At 40.6% G+C, this 20,581-nt stretch overlaps 1 protein-coding gene across 1 annotated transcript in view; it reads right to left on the bottom strand.

Moving 5' to 3' along the window:
- Positions 1–274: 274 nt before the first annotated feature.
- Pik3c3 (phosphatidylinositol 3-kinase catalytic subunit type 3) overlaps positions 275–20,581 on the bottom strand; it is a 93,906-nt gene continuing 73,599 nt past the window's right edge. The window contains exons 22-25 of the mRNA XM_042263721.2: positions 15,446–15,614; positions 13,560–13,650; positions 5,450–5,575; positions 275–701 (exon numbers count right to left, since the gene is read on the bottom strand). Of these exons, the coding sequence (XP_042119655.1) occupies positions 687–701; positions 5,450–5,575; positions 13,560–13,650; positions 15,446–15,614 (401 nt within the window). The 3' untranslated portion in view covers positions 275–686. The remainder of the gene's footprint in view (positions 702–5,449; positions 5,576–13,559; positions 13,651–15,445; positions 15,615–20,581) is intronic.

Here is a 20,581-nt window from a genome sequence, read left to right as displayed (position 1 = left end):
AAGCTTTCTTAAAAAAAAAAAAAAAACAAAAACAAAAAAAACAAAAAACAAAAAAACACCCCAATTCTTCAACTGTAAAAAGAATGTGCTGTAATGTATAAAACTTGGAGAAAATGTAAAAGCAAAACATTATGTAAATTATACAGAAACCAATGAACAAAATTGGGGGCAGGGAGGAAGAGAATGAGGAAAAGAGAGAAGAGAGGAGAAAAACCAGCTTCAAAACTGGAAAACAAATCCATATGCATATGGAAAAGGAAAACGGCATTTCAGATTCAGAGGCTAAATGCTTTACTGTTTCATAACAGAACTTCCCTGTCATTTTAAAAACATATACATAATTCTCTTCTTATCTTTATACATTATAAGACAAATATATACAGTGATTTTCAGCAGGCCCAGAAGTCATTATGTAGCGGAGGCTGGTTTCAAATTTGTGGCAAATTGTCCTGCCTCAGCCTCCAGAGTTCTGGAATTACAGATGTGAGCTACTATGCCCTGCTTGATACACAGTAGCTTTAAACAAACCCTCTATCCAAGATTTAACAGTGGCGTCCAAGAAGACAATGTAATTTCCGGACACAGTCTTCTCTTTGTTCACTTCTCTGATGTCTTTAGCATACACAGTAGTGGCTTCTCATGTGTTTTCTTACTGAGCCAGGCATCATGAAGGGCCAAATCCACCTTCATTTTCTCCAGTACTATTAAAATTAAAAACAAACAAAAATAATTTACTTCACTCTTCATGAGAAAAGATTAAACAACAATTAATAAAAATGACTTAGTGACTTTGCTAAATGTCCTGAAAGAGGATCAGGATGGAATTGACCATGTATGGGATCCTGAGGCTTGAAAAATAGGTTTATGTGAGAGAATGCTTGGGGGAGGAGTTGCTGACTCACTGTAAGCACAAGATTAAGATGACAAATTATTATGTGGGAGAAAAACAAATTCCCCCCAGCACTGGAAGGCAAACTCATCTTAAATCACGCTCCCAATAACAAGCACACTTAGCTCTCAGTGCCACACTCTGGAAACAACTGAATACCTGCCATTGCTTGCAGAATGCAAGTGCTGAATTCTGCACTGGTCTGCGAACTAAACCTGATGCGGTCCTGAGAGAACAAAGCCAGCGCACAGCTGTGTCCACGATGGACGAATCCAGTATCACCCACACCCCTCAGGCCTTCGGTGCCTGTGGACTGCATCTCCCAGGAACTGACAGAGATCTTACTGTCAGCGCTGCAGTGTGGAGCATGTGTAGATTTGAAAACCGCCAACATTCTGACTAAATTTAATCGGATACAACTTAAAGTATCAATTTGAGTAAGAATAAAATGTTTATTTTATGCTAATGAAAGAAATAACTTACATTTTCAGAAGCAATTTAAGTATTTTCATTAAAGGTTCTATCAGAGAAATGAACCCTCTAAATGATGGTCCCCAATACACACAGAGTCGTATGCATTATCTGGAACTTACCATGTGGCAGGAACCAGGGTGGGCTCTATGGGTAACAACGCAGACGTTTCCAATCCGATAGAGAGGTCCTAACACACTGGCACTAACTCAAACTCAAGAGTCCTCTAACCAGCAGGAAGCATGCTCCCAGCACAGCAAAGGCTGGGGTCAGAGCGACACTGTGCAGAGGAACTGTCATGAAACCTACAAGATTCTTTCTAAATGCTTTCACATGATAAATATTGAAAATGCTGGTAAAAGGCAAACTGTAAAAGACCCATACTGACATGCTAACAGTCTGAAGATCCTGGAAGCATTTCAGAAATAAATCCCCATGCGTGTTTATGTATGTTTTTATGTGTGTGTGAAAAAAACCCTGTGACTGAACAGATGGTCTTAAATGATTTTTTAAAACACTTCAAAAGTGTCTGTTGATGAAAAAAAAAAAAAGATTAAGAACACTAAGTATGAGAGCTGGTTCTAAGCATTCAACTCTCTATAGTCCTGGAGAACCATTTTAAAAAGGACTTAAGCAACCCCACACCCGAGGCTCAGGAAACATCGCAGAAGAGGAAACACAAAGATGAGCTCAACAAGATGGAACCAATGAACATGCCAACCTTGACAGGGAAAAGCTTACGAGGCCTCAACCTACACAAAGAACTATATTCGATGGAGGGGGGTGCTAGGAACATCTCCAGGGAAGGGCCCACTGCCAAACAGACAGCTCTGAAGACATACACACAACTAACACTATATAGACCGCACAAGCTGTATTTAGGAATGTACATGTATATACATGCATGCATATAATAACAATTAATGAAAAAATTATTTTTAAGGCCGTGAATTTTGAGAGCAGGGAGTGAAATATGGGAAGGTTTGAAGGGAAGCAAAGGAAGGAAGAAATGTAATACTATTATAATCTCATAAGTAATATAAATGAGTTTGAGGTGATACAAGTCTGGGGAAGAGAACAGTAAGTAGAAGTTGTTTTTAGTTGAGGCAGGTGAGGAGGCAAACAGGGACAGACAGACAGACATCCCCCCCGGATCACACAGAAGTGCCTAAAAACCTTCCTTATACAGTAAGTGGAATCTGTATCTATATTCAGGAGATTTTAGCTGGCACCCATCAGGCAGGCAGGGGGCTGCCTTCACAGTAATGAAGCAGGTGGAGGACCTTAATGCCTTGGCCATGTAGCAAGTGACAGGTAGAGCTGCATGGGCCAGAGACATTCAGGATGGGTTTTGCCAACAGGCCAATCAGTGCTGTCCCACATTTACAATATTTGCTTCTGATTAACTATTCTAGCAGCTCCTTTCTGTAATATATATATTTTGTGGCTTTTGAGCAGTTTTAAAATTTTTAATTTAATTTTTTGTTTCTTGAGACAAGGTCTCTATGTAGTGCTGGCTGTCCTGGGTCTCTCTATATATAGACCAAGTGGCTTTCAATTCACAAAGATCCACTTGCTTCTGCCTCCCAAGTGCTGGGATTAAAGGCGTGCCAAGTTCATGCCTGAAAATTTATTTTTACTTTTGATGGTCAGAAAATGAGGGTGGAAAGATGAAAATATTTTTTTTTTTACTTACAAGTAAGTAATAATAGTAAAAATAACCCTATTCTTAACAAACTCTACTCATGTCTAATAAAGTAAAGCTTGAGTACATAGCCACAAAAAAACTCTTTTACTGACAGGTATGGACCTGGAGCATGTTTCCTATTGGCCTCAATTTTCCAGATGGTGAATGTATGTCATAAGGCAAGACAATCATGTGAGGTAATGCAGCAAGCTCACATCAGTGCTGGTGCATACAGGCGTCTGACAGGCGGCTGTTGCCTCTTTTGTGACTGTTTCTCAGCTATTACGTCTCTTGACTGCTTATTCCTCATATAAGCCAAATGCATCAAGAACACATGTGGGACATGGGCTGACACATCATTGTTTGTGAGACACAATGATCAGACCTTTAATAACGTGTTATTTAATCTGCTGCTTAGGAATCATTTTAGGAATCATCTGGCTCTTCAGAAAAATTCTAAATTAAAACAAAATGGTTTTTAGAGAAGACTTTCACCGGTAACAGAACTCAGTGTTTTGTTTTGTTCCATGAGAAATTGTACAATGCTATTCTTCAAGCCTAATGGTGAAATGAGGACTACATAATGGGAACTCTGAATAGCATCTACTTTTTTTCTTTTAAAGTTATTTTGCATCTAGAAAAGAAAGTAGGCTGATACTTTGTGTTCCAAACAGATTGGCTATTATACACAAAGAGGCACATTCTTTATAGAGGCAAGACAGTGGGAGCTACATATACGGAGTCCGTGCACTGGGTACCCGGAAGGATCTTAGTGTTTGGTTTAGAATGTGGCTAGTTAAGAGCAGTCATAGCTACCTGGCTTCGAACTTTATGGTAAAATGATTAATACAGCCAGCAGAACTGAGGTTTACTGGCCAAGGAAACTTCAAAATCACAGAACATGAGGTAAAAGTATGGACCCCGGAGGGACTACTATGCCAAGTCACACAGTAAAAACAAAATACAAACATTAGAAAATCTCCGCTACATATCATAAGAGGAACAGCAAAGCTTCAACAGTCCAGCTACCTCTGTTCTCACTTATATACTCAGCTGAAGATTCAAAGGCCACTTAATAGTTGTAGAAGAAAATCATAAATTCATAAAGGGATTTTGTGGAAATTTTTATTACTTAGGACATTTACTTGGGAACTCAAAAATTAGTATATATTTTATTTTCTACTTATTTGTTGACAGAACTCAAAATGGTAACACATGTCTAACTTAGTCTAAGACTTAAAGCTTTTAAGATAAATACCAACAATCCTTACACAAGGTGATTTTCTCTTCTGGATGGACGTTAGTTGATGTTGGCCCCTCTACCTAAGCTGGCTTCATCAGAGAATTTTGGTTAAGAACAAATAACACCTAAAGCTCAAGTTCATCATCTGATGGACTCAAGTTCAGGAAATAATCAAGCATTTATATTATCACGTTTGCTATTGCTGCTAATGCTTAAAACCAAACACAGCAACTTTCAGACAACTGGAACAAAATACAGTTACTAGCAGTACATTGCTGGATTTTTGCCTGCCACAAATATTCTGAACATGCACACAAATCCAACACAGACGACGAGATCATACACAATCTTCACAGATGCCAGGGCATATCTGACCAGAAAATTTAGAATAAAGGGAAGAATCAATAGAAACAGACTGAAATACAGAGAAAGCTTACCAAAAAAAAAAAAAAAAAAAGCTTTTATTATTCAAGATCTTATCAAACGAAGAAAACCTACATTAAAACACTCTTCAGGAAGGAACAGAGAAGGAGTAGTAAAGAAATAACTGAAGGAACAGAAAAGGCTTGGTGACATACTAGATACTGCTGGATGGATCTGCGCAAAGACCTTGAACTTGAGAGAGTAAAACAAGAGATTCAGTGACGACACAGAGTAAGGAAAGACTTCACAAGAGAAGTAGCCATTTTCATAATGATCTTCATTATGAAATTCATATTAAGGAACATATCAAATCGGAAGGTTATCATCCAGGGCTGCCAAACAAGTTTCCTCATACACAAGAGATCCTGCTCCATTTCTGTGAAGGGTACAGATGGCTTTCTCTGGATTCTAAACTCCGTTCCTTATTCTGCAGCATTTACCAAAACCCTGAAGTATCTAAGTCCACGTGCCAAGACTTCTGTCAAACCTAGAAGTTTCAAAGGGGAGCTGTAATAGACTACACGGGACAAAGATTCCTAAGAAGGGGTTCTACAATGCTCCTTTATGTAGAAATGATGATTTCAAGATACTCTCTTCAGCTACTGCGAAGATGTCATTAAGGTTCAAAGGAAAAACAGAACCCGGAAGGGTAAGAATGTCGCTAGCAGGTGAGTATCTCTGATGACCCCTTAGGGCCTGGCAGGGAGAGACTGGCACACAGCGCTGGAGGACTTACCTGGGCAAACTTATGGATCTGCTCCACCACTGCAGCAAACAGTGCATGGACGCTCTCGTCAATCAGACTCTGCATGTAGTGCACAGCTTCCTCATCCGACAGGTCCAAACGGAACTTATCCTGCACCTGGAGAGAACCCCAGACAACATCAACTTTTCAATGGAACATGTCAGGAACATGCTCTGCAGAGAAAGAGCCAACCTGACAGACATCAGTAAGATGCCAAGAGTTATACCAATAAGGAGCTCCTCATGCCTCGCTTCTGCTCAACAGACACCGATTCCTTTGAAGAACAGAAATGCCATTACTTCAGCTCAAAGTTGCACTTCATACTTGAGCATTCTAGCTCAAGAGCTACTGAGTGACAGAAACAGACACTGCAGGGTGAGATCACATTAACACCTTGATGGTCATAGGTCACGAGAAGTGCATCAATCACTGGCAAAATAAAGAGGTGTTCTAAAAAAGCCTTTTCCACAGCAGCCCCCTGATCTTGGTAAGGGATTATTTCAATGCGTCTATAATGTCCAAAGACATGTATCTTTTAGTTCACATTTTAAGGCATAGTTCATTTTCAATAGTATTGAGTACTAGAAAAATTAGTGTATGCATGAATGCATATACATGCATCTGTGTTTTTCCTCAAATATAAAAGCCAGTGTGACTGAAGAACTATTTTGGATGTACCTGTAAGCAGTACAGTCTCTCATTTGACCCTGTGATGACCTGCTGCCATAGGAACCCTTAATTGGTGAAGAGGTGTGTGTTTCCAGATAGTCTTATGTCCCTGCACAAATCCTCTATTGTAAATGACCCATATCTACTGCTTTAATGCAGAATGGAAGAAAGTAGGATTTCCAAGTAGACAAACTACTTAATTTTGTATTTCCTTTTATTTTTGACAATACTGTAGTCATCAAATTCACCCTCCATTACCCGATTAGCTGCCTCCCATTCCTGTAAACTACCTTTTTCCCCCAGCTAGTCCCCTAACCCCACATCTACTTTCCTGTTTCCTGTTTCTTTGGTTTGGGTTTTGGTGCCTTGCTAAGTGTATTATGTTTGCTAGTAAAAGCATGAGTAGGGAGTTATTTATGGGAGTTATCTACAGAACACAATCTGAATAGGAGAAAGCAGAGGTAATGCAGGCCACAGCCACAGCAAGCTGCAGTGTGGAAGTACAAGTTGTGGCTTGATTCCACAGTCCAGGACAGAGACACAAAAGAAAAGCACATGCAAACAGAGTGGCACTTCAGAGGGCTTGTCTTCAGTGATCTGATTCTCTCATTTGGACCCCACACAATGACAACCATGCTCCTTCAGATGTCTCTGTGGCAGGATGTCTGACAACTATGGTACTATTTCAAGAAACGTAAGAAAAAAATCAGAAAGCATGAGGATCAAAATAAAATCCTAGCCTAAGTTACCAAGTTTGTGTAGTTACCTCAAGTCCCTGCACCGCAGGAAGAAAGTATATAATTGGCATAGAGTGTTCTTTACCAAATATGAACCATTTTCTTGAATGAGGTTTACACGAAGGCATCCAATTCGTACTGCTCTCCCTGACTCGTGCTAGGCCACCTGGCATTGCCCTCTACCTTCCTAAGAGTTCGCTAGTTCACCAAGCTGCAGCCTCTGTTCTTCAGATTACATACCTTCCATTAACTGGCACTACATTCGAGATATACATTAACACTTTGCCTTAGGGGCCACACTTCCGGCTCTACAGCTTTCACTTCGCCTTTCTCTCCCTTCTAGTTTTTCCTTTGTACTCACACACCCTACTCATGTGCTTTCCCTTAAGCTCGTTCACGTGTGCACCAGCAACTGCTCAGCTTTCCTAGGAATCCATGGCTCATGTATCATCCCAGTGTGCTTCCACTCACTGCCTTTGTGTTCACTGGCTTCGCATTACATTTATGGACCTGTTAACAGACCTATTAACATACATGGATGGTACGGAACAGAGACTGCAAATTCTGTTGTATTGATGTTAAGAGTCATCCTAGTAGGTAGGCTGTTAAACTGGCTGAGGTTCCATCAAACACTAAGCATAGTTGAACACTTGGCTCAGTTTTAGGCACGTTTACTTATATTTACTCAAACAATCTGGAAACTGCCTTGAAGCAAAAAGCCATAAACTGAAAAGTTCATCCATTGGTATCTGCCTTTCAAAGTTACACAGGTACTCTGCTTATGTATGATGCTGGAAACCTAGTACTACTTATTCGTACCCTGCCTTACAAATGCCACTTGCATTCTGGTCACTGTTGTGAAATAGAGTACTCTAACACTCAGTACAGGCATGATAACAGAACATCTAAAAGACATCCAAACATTCAGAGTATTTCCCCACTTTGGGAATGCCCAAACTGTCTGATTCTTGAAGATCCACTTGCAATCTTGTACCACAGTAGACCCATTTCAACTATTATATCTTCAAGAAACAAACAGATTCTCCAAAAGAGTCACTTAGCCAGCAATAACATTTTCGCAGCGGGTAATTACATTTTGAAGAGTCTACTTTACCACTACCAGATGCTCAAATGATCTAAAAGCTTAAGTGAGCCAAAAGAGGTTCAGCTATATGCTGCACAGACATTCTAGTCACCAATGGGCCACATATGCAATGGTGTCCTAGTGACTGTAATACTCGAAAGTCCTAACATCCAGACACAACAGTCCCAGGCAGGGAAAGCACAGAAGATAGTTTTGCTTGGGGCCTCTATTTGTTTTTGAGTTATGCACTCACACCCTCCTTGTAATGCACTTGGCAGCTGAGAGCTTTCACTGAATGTAATATGCACACACCCCTCTCCAAATGATGTACCCAGCAACCCCCAAACCATTCTACAGCCCCCAACCTGCATCAGGCTATACAAACTCCCATCTCTGAACAATGGTATAATTCTCCCTGCTCCTGGTAACAATCCAATTTAGTCTTCTTCTTACAGAGAACAATTTATTAAATGTGAATTTAATAAAATAAAACCCACAGGTTAGCCTAAATTTTCTGCACCATACCAGAATTATATAGCCCAAGTTTGCTATATTTAATCATATATATATACATCTTAACAATTCTTAAATTTGCAGGATAATTTCTCCAATAAAGCCCTAAAACACATTTTTATACTAAGAAGCACAGTGGTTTTGTTTAAATAAGTATTTTTGAGTGTTCAATTTACACAAGCTAATATAGAAATACCTTTGCATAAAAATAATTTAGTGTTCAGAATCTCTTACACAGCAGCAGCAGCTTTCAATTAAATAAATTGTAGGTTTTCCTCATTAAATTCTTCTTTTCAGAAAGCTAGATTAAGTTGGATATTACTCTGGGAGATGAAGGCAAAAGAATCATGACTTAAAGGCTAGCCTCGACTACACAGATTCCTATCTCAAAATTAAACAACAAAAAAAAAACAAAGCAGAGAATGTTTTCCCTCTATTGACTTCTTAACAATGTAATAGCAAAAATAACTACAACAAAGGAACAAATTTGATTCATCTAATCAAATGAAAGGAAAAGTCTTGACTTAAGGTTATTTTCATAAGTTCATTTATTGTGCTGTATTAGAATACAAAACCAAAATTCCTTAGTGTAATAGAAGAGGATTTAAAAGAGTAACTTTAAAAACAGAAGAAAGGCAAACCCCCACCCAACCATGGCTACAGGAGAACCACATTGGAAACTGCTTAAACAAGCTGTTGTGGAAGCAAACCAAAGCCTCGTGTCTCCCATACTGCACAGCAGTGGATATCTGATGTCTACAGGCTGATCCAACAGGAGCCATGGGTAATCCAACAGGAAGCAGGGGTAATTTAATTTTAAAGGTACCTCAAATACAGTCAGCTTTTTACAGCTTCTTGTAATATATATAATTTCTTTTGTTTTAAAGTTTAGTAGGAAATCAATTTAAAGAAAGAATGTGCCCATTAAATTCTCCAATAGAAAACAGTACCTTAAATTACCGAATAAACTTGGCATCAAAGTTTAGAGGTTCCTTTTTAATTACTGAAATAAAGGGAAGAGGAATGACAAGGTACTGGCTGTTAAGCGGTCGTGTTTATATGTGGATCCATTAAACATCATCTTTAGTGCCTTCCCCTCCAACCTTCCAAAGACAGCTAGACATTTAAAAAAGCTAGGAAGATCTGAAATGCTTAGAAGATGAGATCTTTCCAACTCACCATCTCTAGTCACCAAGCTAAGGACTGTTCGGGAGCACACGTTCTGTTTCAAGTGATGTACACGTATGTCTACAGTAAGAAGTCTTAGTCCAGTGCTGCAGGCTTATGAAATGTCTCCTCCAAATTCTCTCTTTAAGTTTCTATCTTTCCCAGTGGAGCCTTTTTCTTGGCTACAGCTAACATCACCAACATCACTGCCAGGTCAAGATGCCACCCCCACTCCCTTTTCTCACCCTTATCATTCACCACTATCTAGTAAGTTGGACTTTTACTCACGTTATCCTGTTTGCTGTCCATCTCTCCTTCTACGGTATCTGTGCACAGGAAATGGATTCCCCTAATTTCTCGGGCCAACAGCAGGGCATGGCTTTACAAACAAGCAGCAGCTCACAGACACCACAGTGAGCAAGGAAGTGGACGGGAAAGCATGAAGGCCGCTCAGGGAGAGAAGAGCAGCAGCACAGCCTAGCGCAGACGTGGTGTTTTCAGTTAAGCAAAGCAGATCTACAGACAGCATGTCCTTAACACGCACCAAACAGGCAGTGAGGACGCATGTGTTTTGTGTACTTGTAGTTTTTAATTTGCTAATTTTTTTTCTGAGATACTGTTTCATTATGTAACACACACTGGCACAGAATCTACTACATAACCCAGGCTGGCCTGGAACTCAAAGTTCTCTTGCCTCAGCTTTCCAATGTGTGTGTGTGTGTGTGTGTGTGTGTGTGTGTATGAGAGAGAGAGAGAGAGAGAGAGAGAGAGAGAGAGAGAGAGAGAGAGAGAGAGAGAGAGAGAGAGAGGGAGAGAGAGAGAGAGGGAGAGGGAGAGAGAGAGAGAGAGAGAGAGAGAGAGAGAGAGAGAGAGAGAGAGAGAGAGAGAGAGAGAGAGCGCGAGCGAGAGCCAGAGGATAACTTTCGGGAAACAATTTTTGCCTTTTACCATATTGATTCTGGGGATCAAATTCAGGTCATTAGGCTTGGTGACAAGCACCTTTACATAATGAACTGTCTTGTGAGTCTAAAACTGCTTTTCATATAATTTCAGTAATGACACATACATTTTAATATTTATAAAAAGATATTACACTTAAGTAATAAACTAATAGGATCAATTTGTACATTACTGGAACTTATTTAATCCACTATGCCCTGGTCATATTAACAATAAAATACTTAATTTTATCAAAATATATTTTTATTGATTAAACTACTTGACAGTCTTTGTTCCAAGTAACTGGCTTTAAAAGAATTATGACAGTTTTGAGTGAATGTCTCCTATAACTGAACTCTGCTGGGCACACTGACCTCACAACTACTAGGAAACTTGCGATGTTTGCAGCTGATGATGGTACACTAACTCCTGGCCTGTAGGAGGGACAGTTCCCCAAAACAAGCTTCAAGGTGGTGACGTTTGTGCATATCCCACCTTAACAGAAAGGTGCGCACATTTATCTATAACATGAGTATTTAGGTATAACATGAGCTCTCCTTCAGAAAGCGAAGACCCGATGGAACGGGAACTGTGTGTAATTCATCAAGTCTGTGAAGGCGTGGAACAGCCTAAGGAAATGTAACCAAACCTATTTTATGTTCCCTGTCTCTATGCAGCATTCTTGTCCCCCAGTTTGTAGCAGGCTTTCTGAACTGGGGGGTCTTAGGATTTACTTTAGATAAAGATCAGCGAGTTCTTGAAGGCCTATGCCAGAGAGAACTTCCTATTGCTGCTGTTTGAGTAAAGGCCAAACAAAGCCCACATTTAGGGGTTGTGCCCTGTTAACTCCATTTCACATTTTAGGCCAATTGTGTGTTCAAGCAAATGAATCTGAATAACAAAATGTTATATGCAAGAAATCATTTCCCAAAGAATGATGAAGCTTGTCACTTGCTGCAAGAAGCCAACACAGGAAGTGTTAGGGCCTATTGGGCAATCTGACCTGCACTCCTGTGAGCAGAGAGGCTCACACACACTCCTGTGCTCTCCTAGCCGGTGTGCTGTCCAAGCAGCAACATGAAGTAATGGTGGCAACCACTACTTTACCAAAGTAAAAAATCTACTTCTTTGGAAAGAAGCAACTCAACTAATGTGAAACAAATTTTAGTCAACTACAACAACCATTTCAAGTACTGTTATGACAGTGTTAAGTCTACATTTAACTGGATACTGCACATTTTGATAAAAGATCAGAAAGCAAAGACATCTGTTATGAAATACAGTTTCAAGAAAATATGGCAAAATGCCTTTTAAAGTTCTTTTAACTGAAATAAAGTGGTAGGAATTACTAGTCTTAAAAAATCTATCAAATTTGCTTTCTGGCTCATTTTTCATGAAGGGAACTGCTTTGCACTTTCAAACAGTGCTCTAAGGACAGCTGGGAAGAGAGCCACATGACTTCCTGAAATAGGTGGTGGCACAAACAGAGGACGCAGTAAAAACAAGAGCTGGCCAGAGAAACCACTGCCGACGGCATGGCTGAAGAGCCAAAGATATCACTGCATGTGACATGGCTTAATGGGCAGCGAAAATGCGGTCTATGGCACAGCATACATGGCCAGAGAAACCGCTGCCTAGGGCCCAGCTTACTCGGTCAAAGAAAGCACTGTCTGTCGCAAGGATGACAAACACTGCCAGAAATTTCCCAAATAACTTCTGAACGCCCACACCCAGGAAAGACGGAACATGATGGAGACATGATACATGAGTTTCAAAGAAAGTACAAAAGAGGTCCTTAAAGGAGCAGATGCAAACAGAACACGGGAATCACGTGAAGCCTGGTGTAGCATCCTTCACAGCTCAAGAGTTTTTCATCCATCAATTATACTTCCTGATGGATAAGCTTTAGTCAGTAAAGTAAAAATAGAAAGACAAAAACAGGACACACAACCAGTCCATCTCCTCTGAAACAAAAAGAAACTTCATTGAATATTGTTGACCGGATAAAAGAAGAAATGGAAAGGTCAGTGTACCCTCTGCCTGAATAAAACAGGAGCCCTTTAAGAGTTTATTTTCTTAAATGACTAAATGGAATACCTCTATTCAGATTCTTCTCCTAGCCTGCTAAACATGTAAAACCCAAGGAAAGAACTGGTCTCCTTCCTGTTCAATCACAGTTGAACTTAATTTTCCAAAGTCTACTGGGTCAGCCGTAGATCTGCTGGTGTGAGTCACCACTTTTAATGCCCCACAGCTCTATCTTGGAGAACACTATTTACTGTCTTTCAGAGGTTTTATACTACGAGTTAAAACACTGCACAGTCTTCTCTGAGGTTGAATATTAATATGCATCATTGTCTTTTTGCCTTTGGACACATAAAGCTCTCTTCCATTTGCTCTCATCAGAAGCCGCGACCAGAAAGTAGATTAGGGGGAAGTATTCAAATCCACCACCTTTCCTCCCATTCCTGCTCACATTCTAGTTAGGACAGCTGAGTGACCGCTCACACGTGGCAGCTCTCACTAGTTAGCTATAGGTTGTTTACAAAGAAAACAAAAGGCAGGACTCTACAGTGACACAGTACAATCAGAAACAGAGGGGACAGATGGGAAGATGACAGAGGAATATCTATGTGATAGGGCATCCACAGCATGGTCCTCCTGTGCCTGAGTCAGGCACCTTGCTGGCAATGTTAAAGGGAGAGTTACCCCTCTGAGGATGAGGAGGAGCAGTTCTCACACTGAGCTAGTTCTCTCTCTAGACTAATACTGTGGGTGCAGAGATGAGTACAGATGGAACAGGAGTGCCAGAGAAGACCTGAGAGTCTGCTGTTTCTGAAATGGGAATCAAAGTACACACAGGACTGTCCCTTAGCTTCTGTTGATAATCTATGGGCTGATACACAAAGAGAGCATATACTGCTAAGGTCTTTACCCATTTTTATATATGAAACGTAGACGGTGTTATATACAAGAAGAAGTACAAAATTACCTTTTTTACAGTTTTATCTGGTTCAAGAGCAATATCTGGAATGTTTGCATCAACCATCAAGGAGAACAAGTTCAAAATCAGATTTGAATACCTAAAAGAGCAAGAAAGAAAATGAAACCTATGAGTCAGAATTTTAGATTTCTTTGCCTTATCAAGAACACTCTCAAAAGTGGTAGCAACTGTAACTTTATGATCCTTATTAATCCAAAGGAAGAGCTAGTATAAGTAAATGGGCAGCTAGTCACTGTACTTGCTGAAGTTATTGTTGGACGCCCTGGAGTCACTCATGAGTGACCAGGGGATGATGTTATTTCCCTTCTATTCACTCAGCCATGGCTAAATGACAACCTAGGCAGTTGTAAGAAAGCATACACTTGTCATCTAAAAAGACAGATCTTCAATGTTGCGAAACTCTAGTGAACGTGAGTACATTCCTCTTTGTTCTTATTGATAAAGAATATATTTCTGAAAACGAGGGGAACGCCATTATTAGATGGAAACTCTAAAAGTTAACATTCCATGGTATGAGACCTAGAAACTATAATATGAAGATCCCAGCTTTTCCTGGAGCCATGTGTATTCACTTGATAACACTGAAGTTATCAAGTCACTACGTGATGTCTGTAGCTAGGACTGTGAACGTCAGCTCTCCATTAAGAACTTGTTTCTATTTTCTCACTCTACCGATTACCAATGCTCCACCAGCAGTTTATAAAACACAGTTTTCCTTCTGATTTCAGTGAGACTGGCATCCTCGCACAACACTCCAGCTATCCATCTGTAACCTCCTGCCTGCCCCCTTCCTCAGGGCACCCGGGCAAGGCACTCATCATCTAAGGACCTCTCCTCCTAAAAGTCTAGAGAACCTCCCAGGAGCACCACCCTGTGGACAAAACCTTAGCACATGGCCCTTTGTGTGATAGACACAATTGAAACATCTATCCAAGTCCTACAGCTAACACCATTCTGAATTACAAAACACTAAATGCTATGGTAGGGTCCAAGGCGGGAAAGTCTGCTGTTGCTGCTCTTTTTAAATTAGTATTAGATTAGTATTAGCTGCTCTAGCAAACAGAATAAGGCAAGAGAAATAAATACATACAAATCAAAACTAAACCTGCTGCTATGTGCCGACGACGTAGTAGGTGGTGAGGTTAGAGGCACAGCCCTGCAGGCTGGCCGTACCACCTTCACCCCGCCCTGCAGGGGCATGCAGGCATGGCTTACACTAGGCTTTCTGCTGCACTGGGAAAATGCCTTTTGCATAATTAGGTGGAAAATTCTCTAAGAGTCCAGGGGTCCTGTCACTTTTGTCTAACTGTCAGAGTTCTCTTCACGTTCAAGTACATGACTTGATTTTTTTCCTGATAACTTAAGTCATCCAGTCTTTTTAATCAAACCATGATGAAAGCAGCACAGAGTGACACTGAAGAAAAAGGACGGAGTAAAATCAACTTTGTTTAAGGGAGAATGAGTCACGAGGCACTGACGAGGCAGGTTAAAAAACAAACCTCTGAATTATCTTGAATGGCATCCGAAACTGAGGTGGAGAAATTGCTAGAAAATAAAATGGTTGAATTATCCTGACTGTACCTCATAAGCCAGTGCGGTGGCTACCATGCTGTTATGTCAGTCTCCAGGGAGAAAGGATGGAGGAAAACTCCTCGTGGTTAGCCTAGTCTCACATAATATCAGCTTCTTAGCTGGTAGATCATAGCTGTAATAATCAGTGGGAAAGCTAGATATCCTCTGATGCTGGGTTTATCATTACGTGCAGCAAGTGTATATTGAGAAATGCCATTATGTCTTTCCGAGAGAGGTCTGCAGGAAACACTCACTTTCACAACTGGTTCTAGGCCTCCGTAAGACACACTCAGAACCCTCACCTTCGCAGGTGGAGGAAGGCCGTGTAACACTGCTTGCGGAACTCCTGGTACTGCTCACTCTGCGTGCCACCCATTCCTTCCACCATCTCTTTATTCAGCTTCATGGGAGGAGGAAGAGGCTTGGGATCTCGGCCCAAGATATACCCAAAATCTATGTGGAAGAGTTTGCCTGGATGTGAACAAGAAACTCAGTCATTTCCACAATTGTCTTCACAAATCAGGAAGGAGATACTTTATACAATCCATGAAAAGTGCCTCTTTGAAAAAGATTAATTCATTAAATTAGTCTATATCTTCAAATATGCCCTTCAAGACACAGTGTTGTCCAGTTCTTGAAAATGAAAAAAGCAAGCATAAAAACATCCCAATTAATATTAATTTAAATTTTTTATCTCATATTAGAATTGCAGAATCAAGGAGCAAACATCTGGCCAACTAGGAAAGGGATTAGCATCAGCAGAGAATCTCTTGTTTATTAAGCTGAATGAATGCTCTTTGTGAAGCAGATAGCCATTTCTTTGATTTTAGTATTCCTAAATTGAAACCCTGATTGTTATGAAATTATGACTGTAAAGAAAAAAAAAACCTTCAAATTTCAAGTTATATTGTTGGCTTACTCAATCTGCTCCCTAGCTGTCGGCTGGGAATCTGAACACTGTACTTATGACTACCAAGAGCTGCAATTCCTCCAAGAAAAGTCTTACATCATAATCTCTGAGCAGACACACAGGAATGGGATCATTTTGCTTAGTGGTGATTCACCATGGAATCCATGAAGCACCTAGTGATTTACAAGTTGCCATGAAGCAAGGATGCTCTAGAGGGAATTCTTAGGGACAAGACTTGGGACTTCTTGCTGTTAACTAACTCCTGCCTCAGAATAGATGGGCATACAGAAAGCACCAACTGTTGAGGGAAGAAACTAACTGGCTTAAAAAGCTAACTAAAACCCTCCCTAGGGCAACCTACCGATTCTGTCGTGCAATCCATTATGACCTGTTTCACACAGAAATTTATCATCCACCTTATTTTTCCCATCAAGGGTACCAGCCTTGGAGGACTGAATTTACTGTTCATGAGCACAAGTGACGCTGTGTGAATCAATTGTCCACACTGACTCCTGGTTAAGATGTTGGCTATGCCTTTCTGTTCACAGCTATTCCTGAGTGCTAGCATAGTCACTGTGTCCCTGGGAGACATGCATCAGTGATGGGCACAGAACCTCTATGCTTATAAATCCTGGGGTCTTTGTCTCTGTGGAGGAAGGGGCAAGGCCTTAGAATCAGGAGCGTAATTAACCCAAGTACAAAAGAAACCCACATCTCCATGCAACCTTGCTGAAACCCATCATAGTGTTGCTTTCTACATTTGTCATTACCTCAGATGCAGAATCAAAAGAGAATATTGTAACATAGTACCTGGCTCACAGCAAATGTTCGAAAGGCCACTTGGCACTATCATAATTCACACACACACACACACACACACACACACACACACACACACACACACACACGGTAGATGGTCAACAAAAACTAAGAAACAAACAAACTAGGGGGCTAGAGAAATGGCTCAGGGGTTAAGAGTACCGGCTGCTCTTCCTGAGTTCAATTCCCAGCAACCACATGGTGGCTCACAACCATCTGTAATGAGATCTGGTGCCCTCTTCTGGCATGCAGGCATACATGCAGACAGCGTACTGTATAGATAATAAACAAATCTTTAAAAAAAAAAAAACATTGAGGGAGGGACAGTTAAAGTCTTAACTGGTTCTGAAGAGGGGAAAACAATTTAACACGACAGGATTTATTCAAAATTAAATTAAGTCATTTACCACTCAATAATCAGGTCCCCTAAAGTAGCTCATAAATATTTCTTTTAAATATTCCAAATAACATGTAAAAATTAAAACTGGCAAGATGGTCAGCAGGAAAAGGTGTCTGCCGCCAGGCTGGTGATGTGAGGTTCATCTTGAGGCCCATGGAGGAAGGCGAGAACAGGCTCTAGCAATCTGCTCTCTGATCTCCACACGCACCTCTCCCAAACAAGCAAACAAATAAGTAAATGACAAGAAAATGCCAACAACAACCACTTTAAAGATGTCTGAGCATCTGGAATTGACTGTATTGGAGACTCACAGATAACAGGAATTCGCACAATTAAACACTAAACAGAGACGCCACCTCCCTTTCCGAAACTTCTAGACATCTTGATCAGAAGATCGAACTAAATGATTAAGTTGGACATTTTCAGGGAAGACTGAGGAAAGTGTACTCAACAGCTCAGCTGCAAACACCAGGTCCGGAAAACAGACCTCACAACACAGGGTGCAGGCCGTGGACGGATGAATGTTTATCCTAACTGCCTAAAGACTCAGAATAAACGGCTGTACAGTGAAACAGATCCACGGGAAAGCCAGCTTCTCTTCTATTGAGTCACCGCCCTAACCTTTTCCAAATCAAGAAGTGATTAAATCGCGTAGGAACTGGGTTTGCTTTTTATGCCTGTGTCTGGTATAGCTGGTGCAAGTGGAAGAAAGAAAAGGAGTTACAGAGGGAGAAGCCCAGACCTCATCAGAGAAGGGAGCACGCTTTGTTTCCGCCGCACTAAAGACTACACAAAACGTGTTCTTTCATCCTTCTCCCCTACTCAACTGGTACTGAGCCAGTACAATTCAAAATTCACAGTCATATTCTATGGTTACTTCCTGAATGTCTGCTTTGCATCTCTTAAGCCAAGGACCTCTTCATTCCAGCTACAGCCCAGACGCCATTTAACATTGCTGATACAGGACATTTTCTTCTTGAGGCTGGAGAGATAGTAGGGAAGCTGGTTTTAATTTCCTGCTTCCCTTCCTTGATCTTGTAGTAAACAGACAGCAGAGGCCATCTGAATGCCATGGTCCTGCTTACTACCTTGGCGTCCTTGTGATTTCCGGGTCTGCGTCTGATTTCTCAGACAGCACAGCCATTCCGAATGTTCCTAGCTAATGGTACTGACAGAATGGCCAGCTGTACAGATGCTCCTTCAATTATGACGGGAATTACATCTCTGCAAACACACCATCAAATGAAAATATGAAGCATAAAAAAATTCATTCACTGAACCCAACCCTCCAAACCTCACACCATAGCAATCACAGAATGCTACAGCAAGCCAGCTGTTGATTCTCAGGGTCACACAGATGGCTGGGAGCTACGGCCCCTCACTGCTGCCCAGCAAATGAGGGGATACACGACTAAACATTCAAACGAAGATGTTAATGACTGCACATCACTCACATACAGTCAGAGACAGCCTGCACTTTGAATCATTTGGTGGCATCTGGAACAAACAGCAGAGCTATAGGAGTTCAGATGGAACACACCTAAGCATCTTCACAGGGGCAGGACAGCCCAAATCCATACCCAAACACTCACACTGTGAATGGCACATGGTTTCAATGGTATATCCATTGACACATATTTGTTATTACATTAAATTTTACTAGTTTATAATATTGATTAAACAATAAATCTATTTTCATTTTATAGTTATGAAAAATGGTTCACATAAGAAGTCATTATCAGGTTTGTACTATATACCAGTGCCTTAGTTAGGATTTCTATTGTTGTGAAGAGAAACCATGACCACAGCAAAGGGAAACATTTAATCATGGCTGGCTTACAGTTTCAGAGGTTTAGTCCATTATCATCATGGCAAGAAGCATGGTGGCATGCAGGCAGACATGGTGCTGGAGTAGGAGCTAAGACGTCTACATCTTGATCCACAGGCAGTAGAAGTGGAAGGTGTACCACACTGGGCGTAGCTTGAGTACATAGGACCTCAAAGCCCGCCCCCACAGTGATATACTTCCTCCAACAAGGCCACACTACCTAACAGAGTGTGGGCCACTCTCTATGGGCCAAGCATTCAAACACATGAATCTATGAGGGCCATACTTATTCAAACCATCACAACCATGAAGCCTTCATTTCCACTTGAGAGATATAAATAACTCTCAGGATTGAAAAACGAGATTTTAGAGTCTAGGGGTTTAGTGGTGGAATGTATGCATAGAGATTTAAAGACCTAATGCTTAAATCCACCACTAAAACATAACAAAATAAAAAGATAGCTCCCTTTTAGAATCCCACAATAGGCTTAGTTCCCTTCAAAGAAGGATGACAAGATTTGATAAATTCTTAAAGATGCCTACTCCTCAAACAATAGGGCACAATAAACTTCAAATTAAGGAAGTTTTGTGCTAGATGAAATAGCATGTTTCCTAATCTCTTACAATCCAAGGACACAGGTAATCATGATAAGGATTTCACAGCTTTCCCTCAAAGTACTACCCTCTGCCTAAGATGAGCACTTCTCCAAGCACTTGTTCATATGCTAGCTACCTATGGTGAAGAATGAGAAGCTTACAATATTAAAGATGTAGACAAGCTCTCCCTCATTGTCCTGAACTACGGAAACACGGCCTTGTCCCCAGTGTCCTTTCTCCTGAGACTCAGCACTGGGGCAGATGACCGACCTGATCAGCCTTCCTCAACACACTCCATCGTGCTTGGATTGGCTAATGAGCACCACACTTGTAACAGGAAACAGTGTCCAATTTTCTTCATTTCCTTATAAGCATTACTGGAGTTCCAAGGCCTGCTGTTTATCACTGCTTGTAAATGAAGGTTACATTATTATCTTTCATGTAAGAAAACTCTCACAGAATGAGGCTATGGCTCAATTGTAAGGGGCACATGGTTCTAACAATGAAATCTCATTAAGTTTTACAATCAAAGAGTCGTGTATTTTAAAAAGAAGCTATTAATTTTAAGAAAATCCATCCTCATACATACTAGAGGAAATTCTTTTAGAAGTTAGTCTATAATTATTATAAAGTAAACTTACACTGATTTAAAAAATGCACCTTATAAAATGAAAAATTAAGAAATGAAAGAAGTGTGGTCATAAAGAAATCTATCACATGAAACAACCAAGAGGAAAAGTGTGTAAACACAAACCATTACTCACTGTAAGTAACTATCTTCTCTATCCCTACAAGACAGTCGATGAGGATCTAATTAAATGTTATCTGAGTAATGTGAACTTATTCTAGGACTAGTTTATTGTAGTTCTTTGATTAAACATACA

The sequence above is a fragment of the Peromyscus maniculatus genome, chromosome 19, assembly GCF_049852395.1.
Source record: "Peromyscus maniculatus bairdii isolate BWxNUB_F1_BW_parent chromosome 19, HU_Pman_BW_mat_3.1, whole genome shotgun sequence".
Lineage (NCBI taxonomy): Eukaryota > Metazoa > Chordata > Mammalia > Rodentia > Cricetidae > Peromyscus > Peromyscus maniculatus.
The sequence above is the reverse complement of the archived record's forward strand: the minus strand, read 5'-3'. Positions and strand labels throughout refer to the sequence as shown.